Here is a 27386-nt window from a genome sequence, read left to right on the forward strand (position 1 = left end):
GTAAAAATACTTTAACTAAATTGCAAAACAAGACTTGGTCATTTAAAATGTTTTGTGCAATCATGAGCAATTGTAATTTCCTGCTCACACAGGAAATTGCGGGTTTAGATAATAAACTTTGCATTGTTCTCTGTCATGCAATTACATGATGTGTCAGAACTGAGGGTTTCCCTTTGTACACTGTCTGCTACATATGAAAGACAATGGGTAAAAGCAGTAGGGCTACAGTTCTTTGCCAGCTATATAGCTTAATAGCAACTACTTTCCCATCATCAATAACTAATATTTGTTTTTAAATTACATCCATCTCACCAACTGTTTGCAACCTGCCACTCATCTAATCTCATAAAAAATGGCACAAAATTATCATAAGTACGCTACCATAGTATCATTGACATAAAACACCATTGGCTGGTACTGAATTTCATATTTTTTTGCTTATTGCTGCTTCATCATTGAGTTTTATGTGCTCATTCTGTATATGATTGCAGTAATCTGTTGTGTATGTTTGATGTCTGCCATTCAGTTTTATGTGTCTGACTACTGTCGCTTTTGGATCCACATCATTTCGTGTCATATCACTTCCAGCATATCTCCGGAAAACATCTGGGAAATTGACACCGGGAGGGTGAATGTTCGTTCTGCACTCGTACTTCTATTACATGTTTCATGAATCCCAGGACCTCATCAGAGGAAATGTCTTCAAGTGGCTATAAAATCATTGTGGCTTACACCCCATCTGTGTTTGTTATCAAGATCGTGTAATTGTAAACTTGAAAATAAAGTATTGTTCTGGTATTTTTTCTGGCCTGGTGTCTCATATTTTTTAATTACCACCAATTGCTACAGTCCAGCTTAGACCCAATAAGATTATTTATTAACAGTTTCTTTAATGGGAGGGTGTGTGACATAAGCTTCAGGCAGTATATGCCTTTTTCCATCCCATCACCACCAAGTAAGTCAATGGTTACTCTGAGCATGCGATGACTTGTGTACCGTGTACAAATCATTCCATGTGAGCCTGTTACAACGGGTGTTGAACTAATTTGCTTGGCTGCCAAGTCTTCGCACAGCCTACACATCGATTCAAACAGCGAACACAGTTATTCGCAAGGCAGGATTTCTCTCTAGCTGAATGCTGAATGCTGGCAGCTGCAAATTTGCAGCCATGCAATCAAGTCTGAATTACAGTAGCCTCAATATACAGTGATATGTATTTGAACTTGTTTTTATAAAGGATAAAAAAATAATTTTCAGTTTACAATTTATTTTAGCCACTGTTATTTTTTAGAACTTTATATCAATTTGCATTCCTAAATTTGAATTATCATCTAATGTTCATAGTATTTTTTCATTTCCATATTCACATCCTCACTCACCATGTCTGGGTAGATAATCTGGAACAGGCTTTAGGCTGTAGTGCAGAATGATCTTTTACATTTGAAGTACTGGCAGACTAGTTGATTTCCAAATTGGATTTCTTCATATTCTCATTTATCTTACTCTTTTATTGTTTTTATTCCTAACACCATATAGGTGGTTCAGTTTTTCATTGACATACATTATCTTAGTTCAGGACCTGGCTTGCCTTATTTTTTATCAGCCTTTTGTAACTCATGCAATTATATGGCATGAATGAGATCAGTACAAGAGACATTGCTTACATTACTTGTCACTCAAATGAAAGCAAGGATAGCTAATGTTAATGCCATGACCTTTGCATAGAATAGAACTTTTACGGTTACACTGTAGAATGCACTAAAATGTTTGTGCGTCATGCACTTTATACTAATATGCCTTAAACCAAATAAACTTTATTCAACTGTGGCAAACATTTTTAACATGACCTAAATAACTCTTGTCGCATAATAATCAATTGCACCATTTAAAGCATTGTACCTTTGCCTCCTGTGTTTAATTTCATATTTACAGACCATTCCCATCTTACTAAATGGTCCTTTTTCAATTAATATTATTATTATTAGTAGTAGTAGTAGTAGTAGTAGTAGTAGTATTATGATGATGATGATGACGACTCATTTTACGATTGCACATGTGAAAACAAAATATAAGGAAGGGCTGTCTCTAGAGAATTTACAATCTAGTGCATTCCATTTCATTAATTTGTTTTGTGGTTTAGGTACTGGTTTCCTAGCACGGCGCCCACGATATTCAGTCATACGGCATCGCATCACATGCCATATGCCGGCATGTGATGCGATGTGATTTTAAATGGTATAAACACCCTTTACGATTTTTAATTGTATAAGCACCCTAATGGGTGCTTACAATGTTAAATGCACCCCCATGCCACCCCCACTATCAACGCCAACCTGAAGCATTGCGAACACAGCAAACCCGCGAGGGGCGGCGGTATGCATCCTCCAACCTTTTCATACCCCCACTATCCATGTCAACGTGGAGTTGATTGTATATAGTGTGGCAAGCGCAGCGAGCCACCGAGCCCGAAGCGTGGCGAGCACAGCGAGCCCCGCGAGGGGACGCGTATTACTTTACGCTGCGCTCGCCACGCTTCGGGCTCGGTGGCACGCTGCACTCGCCACACTATATGAAATCAACTCCACGCCGACATGGATAGTGGGGGTATGAAAAGGTCGTAGGATGCGTACCGCCGCCCCTCGCGGGCTCGCTGTTGATAGTACGGGTGGCGTGGGGGTGCTTTTTACATTGTAAGCACCCATTACGGTGCTTATACAATTATTTATCTTATAGGGGGCACATTGAACATTGAAAACACCCATTAGGGTGCTTATAGAATTTTAAATCAGTTACCATTGTATATGGCATACAATGGCATAAAATTCGATGGTATACAATTTAAAATTCACGTAACATTGCATCGCATACCATCGTATGCCTTATGGTATGCGATGCGATGGGCGCCGTGCTAGGAAACAAGTACCGTGGTTTAAAATGAACATGAGGGGAAATATACTAAGATGGGAGTTCTACTTCACATGGGATGTTGCTATGGGCAACCAATCAGCATCTACTTCCAATTTATGTAGCACTTTCTAGAAGATAATAGATAGAATCTGATTGGTCTCCTATAGCAACATGCCATGTTAAATAGAACTCCCATCTTAGTAAATTTCCTCCAACATGTCTAAGACTTAGGACAGTATTTGATTACCCACCCAGGTATATACAATACAGGAATATTGTTTTATCTGCAATATAGGATTTTGCTACCTGATCCTGGACACAAAAATACATACAGTACAGTAGGTCTGTGACTTTTTACCAATCCTATGTCTTTCATCTGAAAAGTTACTGAATTGAATACCCCTAAGACTTCTTTACTATCTATGATGAACTAGTTACTAGTTTGTACTGTATGTAGAACAGCTTCACGATGAGATAAAACTCTAGTTATCTTGATCTATTTTAGGTACAAAAAGTTTGTATAATTTCACCTACAGTACTTTTGAGCCTTGAACATTCTCTTTAAAGTTGGTGGGAAATGTATGGAAATTATAGGTGAAACCACCCGAAAACTAGCATTTCTTATCACCTTGATTTGAAATGTTTGTATCAATAGTGAGACGCTGGGACATGGATCTAATTTTTGTGAATACTAAATAGTAAAGCAATCACTTACAAAATCATCTTACTTATGGGTTCTAACATGGCATTAGCTAACTGGACCAAACTCTAAGTTACTGTATGAGCTTGGAATTGCAGACCCCATTTAAACTAAAGAGATTGCTGTTGCAAGTGTAAAGAATGGACCTACCTTTGATAAAAAGCCCTGATTATCAAAAATGTGTCACTCCTCAAAACCAGACATTGTTGCAGAATGCATGTTTGGGTTAAATACTGTAGGTAGGCTCCTGCGCAGGGACATACGTTCATCTCAGTCACCCCGGAGGCAAGTTGAAGTTTGTTGCTGCCCTCCCCAAGTAGTTTTGTGTCAACATTCACCTGTGCATAACAGATTACTTTGCCACACATTGAAACAAAACATAGAAATATTTTAAGGGCACTAAAAGGGCATTAGTGCCGTTATCTACAGTTTATTTGGAATATAAATAAATATAGTGTTTGGATTTATATAATGCTTATCCTTCTATACACTGGGTAATAATAAGCATATAGTTGAAAAAATATATAAAAAAACAAACAAAAAAAGCAGTGTGCTTCTGTGCTAAAACCAACTGCACAAGTCATAAAATAACACAATCAAATAAGCAAGCACATTAAATAATGAATCTACATAATTTGTTGCAATTTGACATCTTTTTCATAAAGTGTTTGATACCGTGTATATTGTTAGATTGCTGCTTTTTAGTAACAATGTGTTCTTAAAAATTTACTATATTTAAAATACTTGTATGTGTATTTTCTTTTATGATTGGCTTAAAATATTTTGTGTTAAAATCTGGTCCTTTCACTAATCAATGATAAAAGGTATGGAGATGTCTACACTATTCATTCTGGAAGTAATGTCCATTAATCTCTGTCATCCAGGATAATGGATTATACATTTATTTGACATCAAATATTCTTTGAGTTAATGATGTTATATATATATATATATATATATATATATATATAAAGCAGCAGTGGGTTCCGGCACTCACTAAAATGTACGACTGTCCCTGTTGCCCTCCGTAGTTAGGAAACATGCAGTTCCCAAATAACAGCAAGGTCCGGCGGCACTCAGGAAGAAAGAACTCACAACAGCACACAGGCACACAGGCTGCTGTTGTTAGTTCTTTCTTCCTGAGTGCCGCCGGACCTTGCTGATATATATATATATATATATATATATTTTTTTTTATGGAGTTACTTGTGTACTGCACAATCAGTAGATACAAGCTATATTAAAATGTAAAGTACTATATATGTGATTTTAAATGATTGTCCTACAACATCCTAAAAAGAGTAAACTAACTAAAACTACATACAATGGCAGTTGGGATATTACTATTTTATGATATAATCTATTCTCATTCATTTATCAAAATTACATCATACTGTATGTAAAGTAATAATATAAATTCAGAAAATAAATTGTTTTACATGTGTCAACTAGAGAGATCTCAATTGTCCTAAAGAATAACATTTGGTTAATAATACATATCTTGATATACAGTAGAACTTATTTAAAGCAGTAAACAACTGTGAATGGGCCTTGTATAAAGGAGAGAAAGTAGGGAAAGCCTTTCCCCTCCCTAGGTATAAATTCTCCAATCCAGGTAATATTTTGCAGACATTGGGCCAAATGTAATAGGATGTGAGAATCAGAAAGAAAAAGATTTTGGGAGAGTTTTCCCATTTTTTTAAAGCGCGATCATTTACACTGAAAAAACAGGCTGATTTTGCCATGTACAGAGGGGGGCCATGTATATGATTGCTGCTTTTTTAAAAAAAATGGGAAAACTCTCTTAAAATCTCTCACTTTATAATTCTCACACCCTATTACATTTGGCCCCAAGTCTACAAATGTTTCATACACACTACTGACTAAGAGCAGCACCTCCCAAAACACTTACTGCACTGGAATGAAAAGCATAATGGATTTATCTTGACGCATGTAATGAGTTACGAGTACCTAGTAACTAGTCCCTTCTGGGCCCAACAGCAAAGTCCTAAAAGGGGTGACAGGTGGGGGGATAGAGAGAGATTAGTTGAAGTGATGTCGGGCCCCCTCAGTGAAGGGATAGGTGGGAAGGCTGTAACAGCTGGACCACTTTCCCCTTCATTATGTAGAGCTTTGTCACTGGCAGTGGAGGGGGCAGAGATGGCAGTGCCAGTGTGGCTGCAGCACTACTAAAGGAAAAGGGTGCAGGGGATGTCTGATGGGCTATTTAGCCCCTCAAGGGCCTGGGCCCCATAGCACCTGCATCCTCTGCTCCCTCCATAAATACGCCACATCTGTTACTGCAAACTGCAAACATCAACTGACAAAAATACAAAATAATTGTCAAATAAGAACAGACCAATCAAGCATCTGAGTTTTTTTTTTTAAAGGAGCAGTCATTTCCAAGGAATGATTGTGTCTTGTAAATGACTGCACCTTAAAAAAAAACTTCAGCAGGCATCCTGCATGGCTACTGGACTTGCAGCACATTACATCTGGCCCAACATGTCAAATAATAACATGTTTTATTGCATTATGCCAAAGTAAAACATGTAATGCAGTAAGATAATACATGAGTGAAAATACTGTAATTATTAAAAGCAAATCACATTTACCATACAACATTGCCACATTCCTTGTTTATAGGAATCATTTGTTTTTCAACAGTCAGTATTGAAATGACAAAGTGAATAGACAGCTGATTATTATTAATATAAATGTATCGTATTCTATAGAGATGTAATGCAAAATAATGAATAAATGCAGGTAAATCTACAAAAAGAAGGAAGGAAGTTAATATAAAATATTGACTACAGTCATCACATAATCACATTGTGTTAGCCCTCTGGTACCTACTGTACTTCAAAATAAGCAGCAATTATGTGAACATGCCCTTAATGTACTTAGCCCATGCTTGTTGAAGCCGTCACTATCCCATACTGCCTCTTTAAAAAAAGGTTATATGTAAGTATGTATGTGGACAAAAATGCATGTCATACAAAAACAGACATATGTCCATCTCTAATACCTCATTCACACCAAAATCCTGGTACCACCCTATGTATCTGAACATGGGTTTGAATCTGTGTCACAGCTGCTTGAAACACATTCACTCCTCATGCTGGTCCTGGGCTATTGCAGGGACTTCTCCTCTTTCAATCCTTGGAGAAGTCATCATCTCCCAGCGTCGGTGAGTCAGCTCTCAATAAGGTGTCAATAGTGCCCCCTGACCCAGGTCTTTTCCAGGACCAACTCTGCTCACTAAATGAGTGATTCCTGTGTTATCCAGGTTATTTTTGGAAAACCGTTCACACAGAGACTAAACAAAGGTTAATCCAGCATTGTCCCAGGTTATTGTTGCAGTGTGATAGTGGTATTAATGAGCCCTCTGATAAATATCATATACAGTACTAATAGAAAAAATAAATGCTTTTAAATAAGAGTGGTTCTTCTATTGAGTCATAATTTATTAGTTATACCTGATTTATCGCAGGATGCACTAAAGTGAAAATGTGGTGAAACCCTAACTTCAGGATTTTTACTTCATTTTCACATGTACTAAAGCCCCTCCAACATAGTACCGATGCGGGGAGTGTATCACCAAAAAAAGATGGCGATACCCTAGAGAAGCCTACGGGCTTCTATCTGCAGTGCTGTGTGAGGGACATCATGGAACCTTCCCAGCATGCCCTGCAGCCGGTGCTGTTGCTCTGTGCATGCACATAGGGACTCCCGGGTTTCAGACCTGGAAGTCCAGTGCCAGTATCTTATTGCATAGGACAGTTCTTATTGCAAGAGCTGTCCTTAATAATTGCATATGTTAGTGCATAAGCGAATGTTATGAATGTAGTGAAGTGGGCTGGCACCTCACCCTCCCATGCAAATGGGAACTGACTGGATCTGGTTTTCACTCATCGTTGTGATATTTCTGATTTCTCCAACTCCCCTTTTCCCCTCTCTGGCCACCACCTGCTCTCCTTTACCTTATCTCTCTCTGCTTCCCCATCTCTGCCTCCTAAGGCTACCATCACCAAACATAACATCAAAGCTATTGACACCTCATCCTTATCCTCCCTGTTTGAATCACTTCTCCTATTCTCTCTCTCTCATGCCCTGATCAAGCCACTTCCCAATACACTGCATCCCTTACCTCTGCACTTGACACTGTTCCCCCACCGAACACAATTCACCCTCACAATTCAACACCACAACCATGGCGAACCAAATGCCCCAGTTATCTTCAAAGATTCACGCACTGCCGAGCGACAGTGGAGGAAATAATGCTCTAAGGCAGACTTCCTCCACTTCAAACTTATGCTCTCCTCCTTCAGTGCTGCCCTTTCCCTCACTAAAGAAAATTATCATCGCCTCCCAGTCTTCCAACCCCTGACACCTCTTTGCCACCGTCAACTCCCTCCTCTGCCCGCCACCACCTCCTCTCCCCTTCTCACTATCTGCTCTTGACTTTGCCACTTATTTCACATACAAGATTGACTCCATACATCAATACATTGTATCCCACCAGAACGCCAGCAACCAGCCACCTCCTATCCCTTACCACCCCTCCCCTTCCCTCTCACCAACTCTGCCACCTTTCTCCCATGTATCTGGTGAGGAAGTTATGACACTCATCCATTCCTCCCCCACCAACACCTCCCCACTTGACCATATCTCCTCCCACCTCCTACGGTGCCTCATTCTGCCTGCTCCCATCTTGCACACCTTCTCAATCTCTCCCTCTCATCAGGCATTGTCCCCTCTGCCTTCAAGCATGCTATTGTCTCCCCTATTCTTAAAAAACCTACCCTTGATCCTAACACCCTCTCCAAATACCGACCTATATCTCTCCTCCCTTTTACCTCCAAACTCCTTGAGCGCATTGTCTGCAATCACCTCACTGACTTTCTTTCCTACCACTCTCTGCTTGACCCATTCCAATCTGGCTTCCATTCTCTCCACTCCACTGAAACTGCCCTCACAAATGTCTGCAATGATCTTCATGCTGTCAAATCTAGGGCCACTACTCTCTGCTTAGTCTTCTTGAACTTTCTGCTGCTTTTAACACTGCGGGCCACCTCTCCTTCTCCAAATCCTTCACTCCCTTGGTCTGCATGATACTGCTCTCTCCTGACTGTCCTCCTACCTCTCTGATCGTTCCACTCTGTCTCCTCTCATGACACTACCTCCTCCCCACTTCCACAAACTGTTGGTGTCCCACAAGGTTCTGTTCTTGGTCCTCTCCTTTTCTCTCTCTATACATCCTCATTAGGTGAGCTCATTAGTTCTTTTGACTTCCAATATCATCCCTATGCTGATGATACTCAAATCTACCTTTCCTCCCCTGACCTTTCCCCCTCTCTTCTCACTCATATCTTCAACTGTCTCTATGCTATCTTTTCCTGGATGTCCCAGCGCTTTCTCAAACTTAACATGTCCAAGACTAAGATGATCATCTTCCCACCCTCCCGCACAACCTCACATCGCACAATCTCATTATCTATTGATGGCACGACTATCACCTCTAGCCCCCAAGTACGCTGTCTTGGAGTAATCCTTGACTCCTCCGTCTCCTTCAAACCACATATTCAGCACCTCTCTCAAATCTGCCATTTTCATTTCAAAAATATTTCCAGAATTAGACCTTTTCTCACACAGGATGCCACTAAGACCATTATCTATCCACTCACTGGTCATATCCAGACTGGACTACTGGAATCTCCTCCTAACTAGTATCCCTGACAAATGCCTGTGTCCACTCCAATCTATCCTCAATGCTGCAGCCCGACTCCTCTTCCTCACCAAATGCACTACCTCCACCTCCCCTCTTCTACAAGTCCTTCACTGGCTTCCCTTTCCTTTTCAGAATTAATTTCAAACTTATCACACTCACTTACAAAGCCCTCACCCACTTCTCTCATATTTATCAACCCCTTTGCTCTGCTAACACCCGTTTGCTCTTCTGCCGACTTATAACCTCCTCCCACTGCTACCTCCAAGATTTTCACCAAACTCAGCAAACTGTCCTCCTAACCTTCTGTTCCTCGCCTTGTCTACCCCTCCTGTGTCAGACCTGTCTGTCTGCCCCTCCTCTTTAGAATGTAAGCTCTCACGAGCAGGGACCTCTTACCTTATGTGCTTATCCTTTTTTATTTCAGTAGTCTTTGACTGCACCAAAGCGTGCTGTTTGCTGCCACCTGGATACTTATGTTGCAGTAATCAGCTGATGTTCCTATAATCATTTACCCTGTATTTGTCCTGTATTATCTTCAACTGTAAGTCACTGTTTGCCTGTTTTGATTATGTGCATTCTGTAATTGGGAGCTGTGGAACCCTTGTGGCACCATATAAATAAAGGATATATATATATATATATATATATATATATATATATATATATGGAATGTTACACTATGAACGGGACAGCAGCACCTCTAATAACCACTCCTGTTAGTGAGGGGCTGGAGAAAGTACAGGAAAAGATACTTAGGGCGCGCCCAATTCTAAAACTTAAACTAATCCTAAAAGTACCAACTAACAATAATAACACAGTACGACAATGACACTAATAGGTCGTCATAAAATGTCACATTCAATATGTACAGTTTCTTCAATATGTCCAATATCAGCATCTATTCAGACAAGATGCAGGATCCATGTTGTATTAAATCCATTCATTCATAATAATGGGTTTTATACAAAATGTATACATATACAGTCCAGTAAGAATAGGGCACTCACCAATCAGCAGTAAATAATTTCCTTTTTATTGCTTCATATCACAAAGCATGAATAAGCTGACGTTTCAGACCCCACTGGGCCCTTAATCATGGCGCCTGAATCACACAAAAAGTACAACTAAGCGACCATATTGCCAGCGATTGGAGTGTGCACCGGCCATAACTCGCGCTCCCGTTTTCAGTCCCATAATGGTCGCTGGTCGGAGGACCATGATCCTCTGACCAGCGACTTCTCCTGCCTCTTCTCCCGGCAGTGTGTCATTTTCATCAGCGACCATCTCTGGTCACTAATAAAAACGAAACACTGAGCAATATGATTGCTACCAATATATTGCCAGCGATCATATTGCTCCGTGTGTACACAGCTTTAGAACAAATACAATTGAAATTAATTTTCCTTATATAATAGTCTGTTTGATGATATGATTAATAAAGATCCCATTTATGTATAGGTATGCTCTATAAACAAGATACATATTATACATTTAATTTGTTAATGGGTCAGACACATTTCAAATATGGCCCCTTTATCTACAGCTGCTGTGTCTTTTCTATTATTATTGTTGTTATTATTATTATTATTATTATTATTATTATCCTTTTTTTACATTGCGCCACAAGGGATCAGCAGTGCTGAATTACAGAGTATGTAAATGAAAAAGCAAAAATAGTGACTTACAGTTGAATACAATAAAGGACAATTACAGGGTACATAAACATAGCAGCAGACAGAACTAAAATAAGTATCAGGATGACAAAAAAAACCCCACAGGATTTGGTGCCATCAAAGAGGAATTAAGTAAGAGAAGAAAAAGCACATGGGGAAGAGGGCCCTGCTCATTTGAGCAGCTTTGCTAAAGTACATACAGTACAATCATGAAGAAGTACAGTATCTGGAGGTGTCTGCATGCTTTTTGATCTCCTGCTTCAGCTGAAAAAGTAACATCCTCTCCGTGAACATCAGTCATCCGATTAACCCTAAGGTTACTCAGAATGACCTCAATACACTGAAAACAAGGCTTTATTGCGGTCTATTACTATCCCCATACCCCAGCAGTATATTAATAAAGATGTGGTGTTTGGGACACTGAAAATGGCATTGAGCCCCAGATCTAAACACGTGCAGGTATCTTTTTTAGGCCAAAATTACTTAAAACAATGAAAAATATAGCTTTAATTTCTAGTTTGACCTATAGTTCATGTATTGATTCCTGTATATAATAAATGGTAATGTAATTTTTTTCTACTACTTTTTTCATTGTTTAGACTTTTGGCAGATCCAATGTGTTTTTCTCCTTGGGTTTTCTGTTATTTTATAGTGTTTGTATGTACTCTATGGGCTGGCTTTCATACAGTGCATGTCCGATGGCCATACAGGATGCTGCTCAAACTCTGAGTTTTTTTTAAAGGGCAGTCATTTACAAGACAAAACCATGGCTTCACTGCCCCTTTAAAAAAAAAAAAAACTCTGTCATTCCGCATGGCCTCTGGACTTGCACTGCATCACATCCGACCCAATGTCTTTTTCCAACTGCTATACTATATTTTTGGCTTTCTTTTTGTTGCTTTTATTTGCTTTCAGTTAAAACAAAATTCTGTAAATTTATAATTCTAAATCATATATAATTATTTTTTTAGAACCTGAAGAGGAAATATTGAAAGTACTAATGCCTACAGGTATTTATTGATTAATCAATGCTTGCTTAAAATGTGTAATTACAAAATAATGCAATTGTATTGAAATAACCATAAGCCTAATGAGCTGTATGCAATAATTGCCATAGTGTAGAAGGATAAGCCTGTTAAAGCACTAAATATATAACAAACAGCTTAGACAACATATAATACAGAGCAAAAGATGGATGAATAGAATTATTTTTAAAACTATGTTACAATATTACATTTATTTTAGAACTATGATAAACATGTTTACTAAATCATGTATCTACATATTTTATAAGTACATTTTTTAAATATTAGAATTAAAAGCATAATAAACATTATGAATTATACATATATAATAATACATATTATGTAAATATGTTTTTATACTTTGGGGAATAATTTACCAAAATGTATATAGGTCTTATTCATACAGCACAATATTAGTACTTTTAAGGCTTATAAACATATAGCATCTTAAGTTGTCTGCATGCTTACTTTATCACTACTTTGGCCAAATACAGCATTGGATTATCTGTCTGAAAATCTGTCAAACCTAAGGTTACTCAGGATAACCTGAACATTAAAATGCACCTTTGTTTTCATCAATGCTTCCTTTAACTGCACCCAAGCAATCTATTGACGCAACATCAATAGTTTTGCACTGTTTGAGGCAATGCAAGAGACATCACTGCCCTAGATCTAAACATGTGCAGCAAGGGTTCTACACAGGCACAGATCCAAAATAATCATAGATGTACATAAAGATTGGGTTTATCTACATCAGTAAATAAGACCAAAAGTATCTGAGAACAATAGCTTAATTTTCTTTGATATCTTTATTGGTTGAACTGTAGTTCATGTATTGGTTCATCTATTTTATAAATTGGAAGTTGACATTTTTCTACTACTGTTTACATGTTCTTGAATTTTGAAGGATTCACTGTGTTTTCTACTTTGGGTGTAGTCTGTGGAATAACTTCATCCCAGACACCCAGAGGCAAGATTAGGGCTGGGCAACACCGGCCCTCCAGATGTTAATGAACTACACATCCCAGGATGCCTTGCATCAGTTTCAGCATGGCCACATAGCAAAACCAATGCAAAGCATCCTGGGATGTGTAGTTCATTAACATCTGGAAGGCCGGTGTTGCCCAGCCCTGGGCAAGATAGATGCTAGCACCAGGTGCCAATCATTTTCCTTGTCTCCAGCAGTTCTGCCACTGGGGGTAAATTTACTAAAATGGGAATAAACAAAAAATAGAAAAGTGCCAGTCCCTGCAGCCACAAATTTTAGTAAATTTACCACTGGATTTTCTGTTATTTTATAGTCTTTGCATGTACTCTCTTTTTACAACTGATTTATTTTCAGCTTTCTTATTATTGTTCATATTTGTTTTCAATTGAAAATATAATTCTGATAAATTACATAAATTATTTTTTCAGTGCCCAAAGATGAAATACTGAAAGTACTAATGCCTACAGGTATTTTATTGAATAATCAATGCTTACTATATGTGTTAATACAGCCTAATGCTATGGCTGGTAGCAACCATAACCGTAATAGACTGTACGCAATAACAGGTTAAATGTAGACGGTAAACCCATATAATATTCTGTTAATGCACTAAATACATGGGAAACAAATCGCATATATTACAACGCTATAATTAATTTAGAAATATGATCACCATTTCTACTAAATTCACATATTTTTACATGTCAATGTTTTCTAATGTTATAATTAAAGGCATAATATATAAATGGATATGGATGTAAATCCTTTGAAATAATGCTTTTAAAAGTTTGGGAATAATTTATCTAAATTTCTAAAGACCTCATTCACACAGCACAAAATGGCAAATGGCATCTTTCGGTAAGGTTTTTCTCTCACTAGTAAAAAATTCACTCCTTAGCTCCCAGATAATAGTTTAACTATGACAATAGCACATACAGTCATATAATGTATCAATGGGAAAGCAAAAACATAATGACCATCAATCTATAGTATGTATATTTATTTATTATTTATTTATTTATTACCAGTTAGTGCACACATATTCTGTACAAATGTGCCCATTCTCACCAGTCCCTGCCCCAGTGGAGCTTAAAACACAGTGCTGCCCATCTATACAGACATATATAAAAAACATATTTATAATTGAACTAAAGTAAGCACATTGGAGTGTTGTAATAGTCACAGTGGGCAATGTACTTTTAATATCCCAAAGTGATAAACACAGAAAGTTAGGGCACATGTAGTTTGTAAAGAAATCTATTAACATGCCTTGACATGTTTTATTAAAGTTTCTCACAATGAATGAAAGACATATGCTAAATGTAAATGATCCTCCTGTGAGCTGTATCATAGCTGTTAATATTAAGAAGAGAACACTATAAACCAGAGTTTTTAACAATATTCTTTTTCCATTTTTTTTGTTCATTCACGCACATCTCCTTGCCCTTTTCCAAATTGCCTCATTATGATTATACTTATTTAAATACATGACAGTATTAATAAATGTTACATTGTAATAATTGGATTACATTGGTCAGCGGGGTGTGGTGTGGGGATCCCGATAGTCAGTATCCCGACATTGGAATCCTGACTGCCGGTGCTCCAACAGGGGAAGCGAGAGCATAGAAGCCCCTTGCGGGCTTGCTGCGCTCGCCACGCTGCAGGCCCGGTGGCTCGCTATGCTCGCCACAGGTTCTATTCTCACTCTATGGGGGTCATGGACCCTCACAAGGGAGAATAACCCCTGTAAGTGAGGATCCCCCCTCTCTGAGCACCGGCAGTGGGGATCCTGAAATTGGGATACTGACTGTTGGGATCCCCACTGTCAGAGCGTCATCCAGCACCCGGTCAGCAACACCTCCAGAAAGAAAGTGGTTACAATATTGCAGAATACTAAATCACTTAATTGAACTCTTAAGCATAGTTGAATTACTATATTAATATTACTAAATTGCTAATAATTTTACAGTGTTTATTTTGAAGAATAAAAAGTACAATGGGACATTTTGATTCTTTCAGAGCAAGAAAAAGAGGAAAACATAACTGTGCCATTGCCAACAGGTATGTTTATGGCCATGTGGTAACTACAGTATTTGTATTTCCCTAGGGTCATGGTTCTGCTAAATGTTACTCTACAGTACTTTCTCTAACACACAAATATACAATGCTTTGTGTCTTTAATGGTTACATTTTATTTTGTTTACCATAGGCTTTTAGCAATCTATTTTATTTTTGTGAATAAAACAAGATATTCTCACAGAGCCAGAAAAGGAAAAGGAATTGTTAGCAATTCAAATAGGTGTTGATATATCCTAATTATTAATCATCATACCAATTAATCAGATTTTCATAAGTCACATGTGTTATAATATGAAAAAAAAAAAAAGAGGATGAAAAAGCGTCTGTGCCAATTCTAACAGGTAGTAAATAATTGCTATAAACTACTGTTCTGTATATGCTTTTTAGCTACTATATTCTATTGGGCTTTTCTGAGTCAGACAGATGTCTGTGCATGTGCACAGATGGTAAAGGTTTGCATACAGCGTATATAGGCCAATGCAAGTTTACACATTTCTGTGTGTCTCCATCATATCCTGCATAGGATAGAACCCAAATAAATGTGAAATTGGCACAATCCACTGCAAATATCCCTACGTATTGTATAATTAGCATATGGTATTCAAGTTCAGGCTTTGACGGCTGCCTGCAAATACAGCCCCATTCAGGGGCGTAACTACATATTCATAGGCCCCATGGCAAAAGATTGTAAGGGCCCCTATTCAGCAACTAATGGTGATAAATATATGTAAAACATATTACTTAAACAGCAAATATGGGCCCTCTGCATCTCTGGGCCCCATAGCAGCTGCACCCCTTGCACCTATGATAGTTACGCCCTTGGCCCCATTGCATGCAACTCTGAATCAGCCCATATACATTTTATTAAGTGTAAAAACATGCTGTGTTAGTTGATTATTTTTAAGGAAAAGTACCAATTATATTTGAAAAGTATACAGATAATGTATATAATGTGCAAAATATATATCTTTGTTTAGATCTCGAGACCGAAAAAGATGATAAACAGGTTCCTAAAGTATTAGCAGGTAATATAATGAACTACTTTCTACAGACTTTAGACTGCATGGTCTATTAATGTAAATATGTTACATGATCTGGTTTATTTCAGGTAAATAATAAAACAATATTTATTTTCTGAAATACAATTATTTAATTGTAAAGTGAATGGGTTGTGTCAGTACCTACTAATAATGCAATTTACAGTATCTAAGTACCCAGTAGTGATCCTAAAGGCTAACTAAACAAATGCAGACAATTGCAATTGGTTAAAAATCATAATTCATAACATACTAAAATCATTGGATACTGGATTCCCATTTATCTCACTGAAACTCCAACTTTCACTGTTGACCTCTACATTGAGGTGTGGTATCTCACAACTTCAACTGACTCTGAGCTTCATGAATAAGGGATACAATGGGGGTGTTGAGGAAAGAGACACTTATTCTAGCAAGCAGGTAAGTGAAAAAGTACATTAGTTCTAAACACCCATATATAGCATGGAGGTTAAGATCGCTTCCTGTCCAGTAAGTAGAACATGGAGTCTGGAGGGGTGGGATGGGTCCATGACAATAATTATTAATGCGCAAAGATAGCAAATTTCAAATAACCCAATACAGTGATGGTAAAATAGGTAATGTAAATGTAATGATGTAATAACAAATATAAGAACATTAAAAATATATGTGAACAATTTATCGGAACAAGTGAATAAACACAAAGTAAACAGCTTTAAAATATTCCAAGAGATACACATTGAACTGAATTAGGAACCTGAAATGTAAGAGGAAAGAATAAATATTCAGGCAGAAAATATGTAATATACAACCATAAGAGCTGTTATTCTGGTAATGTCCATATTGAAGAATGCTTCTTTCTTTATGCTCTGCTTGAACCACTCAGACACCAATCTTGCATATCATTACTTTTTTCTAAGACCGATAGACTGTATCAAGTAATATGAGACCAAACTGAAGAGTAGCCACCTTATTATTGAATGTCTCCTGTCATTTAGTTTCTAACAGTACAGTTTTTTTTAATATGTAGGTCTTAACTAGAAGTTAAGGTACAAAAGAATCTGCTACAATTCAGTCAATTGATTTATTAGAAGACTGTTGGGGACTATCACTAATAGCAGAGGCGCTTGAGACATTTAGGAACTAGTGAAGTTCCAATCATCACAGGGCATTTGGCATTTCTCTTTTCCTGTTTTAGCGTTATTATAGCCTTGCTCCTTTGTGCTGCTTTGGGAGGACATACAGTTCTTACATTTTATATACAGTATATGGTACCACAAGTGGTTTTCAGCACCATACATATGGCACACATCACAATATTATGGGATACACAGAACTTGACATTACAGTAACTGAAGCAAATTAGTTGTTTGCGTACTACTAGGGGCAGGGTGCTGTTGGAAGAGATGAAAGGTTATAAGTGAGAAGAGATACAGTACAGATATAGACAGTCGTGGAGTAGGAGAGAGCTGTAATTGAAGTGTCCTAGTGCATAAGTACTGTAAGTGCAATGAGAATTTTATTTTGTGAAAATCTCATATGTTTTAAGTAAAATGTAGTTCTTGTTTCAGAACCTGAAAAGGAACAAGAGGAGGAGAGACCTACTGTACTAATAGTAGAAGGTATTGAATGTTGAATTATCCTGATAACCATTAGTTAATGCATCTTCACTTTGATCAACATATATTATTTATTAAGTTATTAATATCAATCATGCTGAAAGACCATAACCAATATATGCTATAACCATTATCTTTCATCAAGATGATCATTTTTTGGTTTACATAAATATTGTTCATGATTGAAGCTTAAATGGAAAATATTTCTGAATTTAACGCCAACTGTGTTCAGAAGCAAATCTTAATAAACTAAACATAATGATGTTCAAAATGTTTATAAATGACATTACAATATATTGTTGTCCTTGCTGTTTTACATACAGAATCACTGAGATGTGCATGTAGTGTACTATTTAAGACACTTAGGGGGGTATTCAATCCCGGATCACGACTGTCGATCTGGCCCGACAGCCGTGACCCTGGCCTGTTTTCGTTTTGTTAGATCGCAGATCGCCAGGTGCGATTCGATGTTCCTCTTTTTGATCGGCGAAAAGGGGGCGTGTCTGCGTAAACGACCGTGGATTGTCGATTTTCGGCCGCGATCACGACAATTCACGGCCGAAATCAACAAAACGGGGCCGAAATCGACAAAAGTCGGGAACATTCTGTCGATCTGCCTCTTTAATGCTGTCGGTTCACCGCTATTTCCCCCGTCGTAAATAGTGGCCCAGATTGAATACCCCCCTTAGGGGTAAATTTACTAAAGCTTCTAAAAAATAAAAACAGGTGATGTTATCCATGTCAACCAATCAGATTTTGTCCATCATTTCTCTATTGCATCCTAGAAAATGATAGACAGAATCCAATTGGCTGCTATGGCCAACATAACCACTTTTCATTTTTAGAAGCTTTTGTAAATTTACCCCTAACACTGAAATGTACTTACTTTAATGTATTTAGCAAATTAAATTAAAAAAAAATTCATTACATTAAGAAAACAAACAATATTTTGCAAATATGAATAGATGATTGATGGAAATCAACTCAGACTGTGTCTGATGCAGAGACAGATTTGTTTCTCTGTATTAAAAACCATATTAACTTTGTTTTTCAGTTGATCTGTTAGTTAGACTAATCCTTTGGGTGTCAAAAGGGTGTAATTGGGCATCAGGAGTATGTTTAAGTAGTTTGATCACTCAGGCCTTTTTGTTTGATGATTATAGGATATCAACTGATTCTACTACTGGTTAATGTACTTTGTGCAATGTATGTATTTTTGTTCTCTCCATTTTTCTTTTTTCTGCTTCTGTTCTATTCTCTTTTTTCATTGGCTTATTATTTTTTGTATCTAAATGCTGCACAGCTCACCCAGATTGTGCTTATTCCTCAACACCAGTTATTATTAGAGATGTGCACCGGCCACTTTTCGGGTTTTGGGTTTTGGGTTCTGATTACCTTGAGGTTTTGGGTTCTAATGGGTTTTGCCAAAACACCTCCTAAGTGTTTTGTGTTTGGATTTCTTGGGTTTTGGGTTCTGATTTTTTTGTTAAAAAAGCATAAAAACTGCTAAAATCGCAGAATTTTTTATTTGTTTTGCTCCTACGCTATATTAACCTCAATAACATTCATTTCCACTCATTTACAGTCTATTCTGAACAGCTCACACCTTACAATATTGTTTTTAGGGCAAAAGGTTGCACCGAGGTAGCTGGATAACTATGATAAGCCACACAAGTGGGCGGCACAAACACTAGACTGATATGGCACACTTAGCATACCATCTAGGCTGATACTGCACACCTAGAATTACCCCTGGACTGATATGGCACAGGTAGCATCACCCCTGGACTGATACAGCACATTTAGCATCACCCCTGGACTGATACGGCACACAGCATCACCCCTGGACTGATATGGCGCTCAGCATCACCCCTGGACTGATACAGCACATTTAGCATCACCCCTGGACTGATATGGCACACTTAGCATCCCCCCTAGTCTGATACGGCACACCTAGCATCACCCCTGGACTGATACGGCACACCTAGCATCTCCCCTGGACTGATATGGCACGCTTAGCATCACCCCTGGACTAATACAGCACACTTGGCAGCACCCCATGAATTATACGGCAGACTTGGCTTACCCCAGGAATTATACGGCACAGATGGTGGCACCCCTGACCTGATACAGCACACATGGAATTATACGGCACAGATGGCGGCACCCCTGGACTGTTACGGCACACATGGCGGCAGGCATGGAATTATACGGCAGACAAATTCCTGCAGTAAAAATAAAAATGTGTATTCTTTTAATTATAAAAAAGAGCAGCACACCTTACTTAGCAACACCCCATGAATTATACAGCACTCTTGGCTCACCCCTGGACTACAGCACATTTAACAGCCCTTGCAGTAAAAAAAAAAAAACACCTTAAATTTATTTTCATTAAAAAAAAGGGCAGCTCCCCTGGTCTGATATGGGACACATGGGGCACCCCTGGAATTATACGGCACACATGCGGGCACCCCAGGACTGATACAGGACACATGGGGGCACCCCTGGACAAATACAGCACACATGTGGGCACCCCTGGATGAATACAGCACACATGTGGGCACCCCTGGACTGATAGTACTGGTAGCCAGTGGAAACAGCAGATTGGAATTATATACTGCAATAAATACTGGTAGCCAGTGGCAACAGACTGGAATTATATACTGCGATAAATACTGGTAGCCAGTGGAAACAGCAGACTGGATTTTTATATACTGTGATAAATAATACTGGTAGCCAGCGGCAACAGCAGACTGGAATTATATACTGCGATAAATACTGGTAGCCAGTGGCAACAGCAGACTAGAATTGTATACTGCAATAAATAAAATACTGGTAGCCACTGCCAGTGGCAACAGCAAACTGGAATTATATACTGTGATAGGTACTGGTAGCCAAGGGCAACAGCACACTGGAATTATATACTGCAATAGGTACTGGTAGGCACTAGCCAGTGGCAACATCAGAGAGAAGACTGCAGCAGACACTAGGCAGTGCAGGGCAGGCAGTGGCACTAGCAGCACCAGTGGACTATTACACTGTGACTGACTATACAGGAGCAGACTCAGCAGAGGCAGGCCCCAGCACAAAGGAGACAGAACACAGCACCAGTCATCCTTGCAATGGTGATGTCTTGATCACTGAGCAGTACACAGCAGCACGGGCCCCAGCAGAGACCACACACAGCAGCAGCACACCCTTCCCTACCCTTCTCCGAGATTGGAGTGAAGATGGCGGCGCAAGGTTGTGGAATTTAAGGGTTCCGTGATCTCGCGAGAATCCGACGCCGGGCGATGACGTTTTGCCCGTGCGCCCAGATTCCAGTCAGGCAGGAAGCGCCGAGCACTGCTCATATCCGGGCCCGGATTGATGACGTCCGTGCTGGCTCGGATCTGGAGAATCTGAGCCCGCACATCTCTAGTTATTATTGACATCATGTCTGATCAGACAACTTTTCCCTTGGTGTGTCCATTGCATCATTAAGACCGACATGACTATTACCTTACCACTGGTAGCTCTGGTGCACAGTCACTATTTATGGGACGCTCTTTGGCCTTAATAACCGCCTTCCACTGACCAAGGCAGTGTGGATACATGCCAGCTCCATTTTGGCACTTGTGTTCCGTGTATATTACACCGGCCCAATACTGTTTTTGATGACCAAGAGATGTCTGTGCTGACATGGCTTTTTGCATTAGAAAATTTCATTTGGGGTCCTTGCATACCATTGGAGTTGAATGTTTACTATACATGCTGCTTTGGATTGTATTTTTAATTGCTGCTCAATGGTTCATTTTTAGTACACAGGCCAAATTCCTGATCTGTGTTGCATGTACATTAGGTGGTAACTTTTTTTTATCTCCTATAATTTGCTTTAAAATCTATTATTCCTTGATGCTGTTGGATTATGCAGTGATGTAGCTTGATTTTATTATAACATGTTAGCATTTTTGTGATGCACTTATTTGGTAGTGCTTTAGTATGCTTTGTTACAGGTTATGAGACTTCTGGTGTGCATGTGTACATGTTCTCAATACTGGGAATGTTGTATACTCCTGAGCTTGGTCTCTGTATCTTGTCTACAGTATTTGGGGTATTGTTTTTTTGTTCTGTATTGCAGCCATCTAATGCGTGAAGAGGCTACACTTTTGACCACATGCTAATTGAACTCATTAAAGCCATTTTTATTATTGGCCAGCTTTGTGCATATTTATTGGTTTTGCTCTATTGCTCATTTTTTCCATCGGCAGATGCTTTCAGTGTTTTATTAACACATTTTCTTCAGGCAATAAATAAACATATGGCATGAAGTTCCATCAATATTTATGGAACTTCATGCCATATGTCTGTTTTTCAATTTTTTTTGTACATGTGCGTCCGGTTACCATGGTTACCTCCCGTGAGGTTAGTGACGTGAGGTGAGATCTTGTTCGTCCTCCATCCAGTGATGGTCTTGGTCGCCAGATACACATGCTTCTTGGTGGGGATATAAGGTAAAGTGTTTTATTGCCTGAAGACAATGTGTCAATAAAACATTGAAATGTTGCAGATATACTGCCTGATACTTATCTTTATTTGGTGTGCCGCCGCTTCGTATTGCTGTGTGGAGCTTTGGATCGGAGATCTCTCTTGGCTGGCACCCAGCCATTGCAACATCGTATGTGAGTGCTGCCTGCAAGATATTTGTATGTGTATATATATATATATATATATATATATATATATATTATATTGCAGACACAAGGACTGGCAACAATCCACCGCACAGACACCAAATCAACTTAGCTGGGTGCCCTTACTGAGAATAAACAAGGAACAAGGGGTGGCACGGCACTCGCAGGCAGAAATGAAAGTCTCAGGCTGTAATACAGCAACGTTTCAAAACTTTATTTGCATTGTCTTCAGGCTCAAAAGGACAATAAGAAACACATACCTTTATACATCATACATGTGCTCTGCAGACACCCCCACCGTCGGACCGGACTTCCGAGTCTCAGGTGGAGGATGTCATCTTGCTATTGGCGCACTATATATAAGGTACAGGGGGTGGCACTGCACTCGCAGGCAGAAATGAAAGTCTCACAGGCTGTAATACAGCAATGTTTTGAAGCTTTATTTGCATTGTCTTCAGGCTAAAAAGGACAATAAGAAACACATACCTTTATACATCATACATGTGCTCTGCAGACACCCCCACCGTCTGACCGGACTTCCGGTGCGCCAATAGCAAGATGACATCATCCACCTGAGACCCGCTAATATATACATATATATATATATATATATATATATATATATATATATATATATATGTATATATATTAGCAGCGTTGCCCGGGAAAATTATTATTTCCAAAATTGCAGTAAAATTTCATCTTATGCTGTGCCAAACCTAAGATTGTAGTTTGTTAAAGCCTCCACCCTACTGTTAGAATGTGTTTGCATTGATTCCCAATCAGATGTGGTGTTATTGTTTAAAACAGACTGATCCTGACTTGATAGCTTGTGTGTGTTGATGAATTCCACATCCACTCCTGAGATTTAGCCCCTATGACATACCCTTCAACATCTGAAGTCAGAAATCGGTATAAAATCAGAAAGGGGACGTGGCCATGGAAAATGGGTGTGGTCACACCTCCATTTCTATACTTTCAATGGTACAGTTTCTAGGGTATGTAATTACAAGTGCTGAGTGCATGGAGACCAGGGTGGGCGCTACTTACCGCAACATAATTAATGAAAAATTCACTCCTCCCTGCCACTGCTGCTCCCACCACATAGTTTCTGCAGCAGTCTCTGATGTCTGGCATCTCTACCAGACAGTGGGAGCAGGTCTGCGGGCCCGGCCACGTGATGTCATGACGCGACATACGCTACCTGGACCACTGGAAATGGGTGCAATGGGCCAAATTCTTCCCTACACCCACCAGACCAATCCACCGATCCAGCCATTGCAAGCATCCACGGGTGCATTGATAATGGTTGGTCGATGGTCATGTGAGTGTTGCCTGTATTTGTTTGAATGTTATGAGTGTAAGAAGTTGAAGAATAAGACTGAGAAGAAGATTTGCCTAGTTAAAGTGTTCAATTTCATCAATAAATCGTGAAAAAATTCTAGGTGTACATAAAAATACAATCAAGAAATGAAAGTAGGATTAAAAATAAGTTCTGATTCAAAATGATTTTTTTGGATTGGGTGGGTTTGTGAAACAGATCTATAGATGGGGGGTGTGGATATTGTGGTCTTAATTGGTGTTTGGCACACCTACAGGAGGTCCCCAATTGATGGGAAATTTCCCCTACATTGTCACCAATTAAGCCCACAATACCCATACCCCCTCACCTATAGATTTGTTTTGCAACCCACTGCCTTCCAAACAATAATCATTTTGAATCAGAACTTATTTTTTAAACTTACTTTCATTTCTTGATTGTATTTCTATGTACACCTATATTTTTTAATGATTATTTGAGTAAATTGTACACTTTATTGTGACAAATATTTATCTCTTCTTAGACTTATTCTTCAACTTCTTATACTTATACCATTCAAACAAATACAGGCAGTGCTCATGCCCATCGGCCAAATAATATCTAGGAACCAAAAGGGTCTAGGACACCCTTAAGGCAGAGCAGTGCCTAACATCCAACTAACAGGGTGAGTGCAGTGTACCCACTTTTTATTGATCAATGGGTGCATTGGCCAGGACAAAGTCTCAGTGGCACTGGCCAGAGAGCACAGTGACAGCCTGGAGGACAGGAGAGACGGAAATGGGGAAAAAGAAAAAACTGTATATTCGGTACAGTTTTTTTGGCGTTACAGACTTAAAATATTAGGGTATACTATGATGCAATTATTTTTTTATGTGTTCTGTGTGTGCTGTATTGTTTTTGTGTGTGTGTTGTAGTGTATGTGGGTGTGTGTGTTGTTGTGTGTATCTGTCCAATGCGTAAGTGTGTGAGGTGCGCTAAGTATATGTACAGTATGTGTATATGTGTGTTGTGTCATTGTTTATCTGTGCAATGTTTAAGTGTATGTTTTGTGTGTGCTGTACTGTTTTTGGGTGTGTGTAGTGAATGTGGGTGTGTGTTAGAGGTATGTTTTGTGTGTGTGTGTTGTGTGTGAATGGTGTGTTATGTGTGTGTGTTGTGTTGTGTGTATCTTGCCAATGTGTAAGTTGCGCTACGTATATATGTGTGTGTGTAGTGTGCTGTGCATATCCTCGCAATGTTTCAGTGTGTGTTCTGTGTGTTGTACTGTTTTGGGGGGTGTGTTGTAATCAGTGGTGGTTTTTACCTATGGGGTGCAGTGCTGCAGCCCCCCAGGTAAAATCCGCCACTGTCTCTGCCTAAGTGAAACCAGATGCAGTCTGTGAGACTACTCTGGCTCCAATGTGACTGGAAGTCCGACCTGCTAGTCACCCAAGGCGGGACCTATTGGGAGGTGTTCCCCCCCTCCGTAATGCCTGTCTGTGCGCAAATGTGGAGCGGCCGCCAAAACATGTTCAGTACCGCTGACCATATTGCGCATGCCCCAGAACCTGCTAAGAAAGCCCATGGAGGCTTGGGCCAGCACATGCAACCGGCAAATATCACTCCCAGTCTGACGGTTGCCGCAGCAACCGATCATAGTGTGGGCTGAATAAGTGAACAATAAAGATATATTGAAAAAAAACTTTTTCATGTGTTTACATGTGCTATTATTAAACAAAGCGTCAATTCCTGCATAAAACATGCTGATTGCCTATGTAACTATGCCCACTGTCTCTGTAAATCAAAGTAACACTGCAAAAGAAACATAATAATAGTGAAACAAAACCATATTAGCGGGACATAGATCAAGGCATATACATCACATCTAACAGTTATATATACATAAATTTAAATATTACCCATAAAACCATCTACGTGGTTAGCGGCCGTGGCCGCAGCACTATGCCCACTTTAAAGATTGCCGCGGCCAGCCCAAACTTAAAATGGCCGCGGGAAGGCCGGTGCGCATGCGCGACAGCGCACAGCTCCTCCTGCGGAGCTCGTGAGTGACAGGTTACAGCTCCCTCCTCGAACTGAACGCAGGCCGGAGGCTGAAGATTCCGTGAAGCCGTTATTTACTTTTTACTTGCCACTCCCAGAGATAATGTTGCCGGCTCTGTCTTGCGTGGGGTACATTATGTTAATCCCGACAGCGATGCCTGGTGTTCCCTGTGTCCATCACCAGTTTGCTGATACCTGAAAGGGTATAGAAGCTGCTGTTTGTGCGCAATATGCAGGGATGAGGCGGGCTGCCGGTGGTGATACCTGGTGACCACTGTCCCACGTAGAAATTCATTTACTAGGACCTGGAACAAGGTGCCACCTTCCAGCCTGGTGATCCACAGGGGCCTGCCGTGTACGCTGTGGGAGTCTGTGATAGGAGAAAAAAGAACCCCTCTGCCCTATCTGCCTGTCTGTGAACATCATTACTATATGTTTTGCTTATGTTGGTGCTAATTATAAGCATTTGTTATTGTGCTGGGGCCTCAGTGATACAGTAATTTTTGTGTACAGTGCTATGTGTGTGTGTGTGTGTGTATGTGTGTGTGTGTGTGTGTGCTTGTTGTCATACCTCCCAGAAATTGTCTGGGCTGTATCCATTTATGCCCCTAAATGATTCTCTGTAAACCCGCCTTCTATGACCCCTTTCCTCCACCTGCCATCTATGCCCCCTTCACTCCATCATCTATGCCCCTTCACCTGTTTGTCTATGCCTTCCCCACCCATCGATCTATGCCCCCATATGGTGCTCTGTTCACCTGTATTTCCGTCTATGCATATGATTCTCTGTCCACCTGTCTGTCCGTCTATGCCCCATCAATCTATTCCCCCTCACCTATCCTTCTATGTACCCATATGGCACTCTGTCCATCTGTCCTTTCAGCCATGCCCTCCCTCGTCTATCTGTCTATCTCTGACAGTGACACTTTCTCTCTCCCTGATACTCTCTCACACACTCTTGTCCCCCCATATCCATCTCCCTCCCAGGCACTTTCTCTCTCACTCCTGCTTGCACCCTTCCCTCTCTTACTCCTCCCTACTGCCTCTGAAGCTCTCTCTATGTCCCTCTCTTCTCCATTTCTCCCTCTCTACTCCTGACACCCTCTTTCTGGCTCACCTGTCTGCTATCCTCCTAGAGAGCATTTTAGTGGGTTCAGTATGATTTCCTGGCAGCCAGGATCCCAGCAGGGGAGAGGGGTTTTGCGTTGCTCACCACAAAGTTCTATTTCCCACTATGGGGGTCATGGGAGAATAAACCCTGTGGCCGGAGGTAATGTCACAGTCAGAACTTTAATGTTGTCATCCTGACCCCCGTGTTCCCAACTGTCAGCATATTAACTCCCCCCTGTAGTGACAATGGTGATGGGGTGAGGTCTTTCAAGATTCTGCTATTGGGGCCCACAAAGTTATATTTACTCCCCTGTTCTGATCCCCAGAAGGCAGCACAGCAGTGTTCATGTGCTGGCATAAGTGACGCTGGTGCGGCTGCAGGCCTTGACTGGGTTGTGTGGCTGGCTGGAGGTATCCAGAGCCCGGAGTTCAGTGACTTGAGATAAATCCTGTCCAGTGCATCTCCCCAAAAGCATGTTCCTTTCAACCACACAAAGGCCAGGC

The 27386-nt window shown here is 39.8% G+C and overlaps 1 protein-coding gene across 1 annotated transcript in view; it reads left to right on the forward strand.

The window, feature by feature from the left end:
* Nucleotides 1-27386, forward strand: part of TRDN (triadin) — a 427364-nt gene that overhangs the window by 343592 nt on the left and 56386 nt on the right. Inside the window, exons 33-37 of the mRNA XM_083174940.1 lie at nt 11983-12021; nt 13453-13491; nt 15044-15085; nt 16081-16128; nt 17691-17741. Of these exons, the coding sequence (XP_083031066.1) occupies nt 11983-12021; nt 13453-13491; nt 15044-15085; nt 16081-16128; nt 17691-17741 (219 nt within the window). The remainder of the gene's footprint in view (nt 1-11982; nt 12022-13452; nt 13492-15043; nt 15086-16080; nt 16129-17690; nt 17742-27386) is intronic.

This window comes from Crinia signifera, chromosome 3, assembly GCF_055691185.1.
Source record: "Crinia signifera chromosome 3, ASM5569118v1, whole genome shotgun sequence".
In the NCBI taxonomy this organism is placed as follows: Eukaryota; Metazoa; Chordata; class Amphibia; order Anura; family Myobatrachidae; genus Crinia; species Crinia signifera.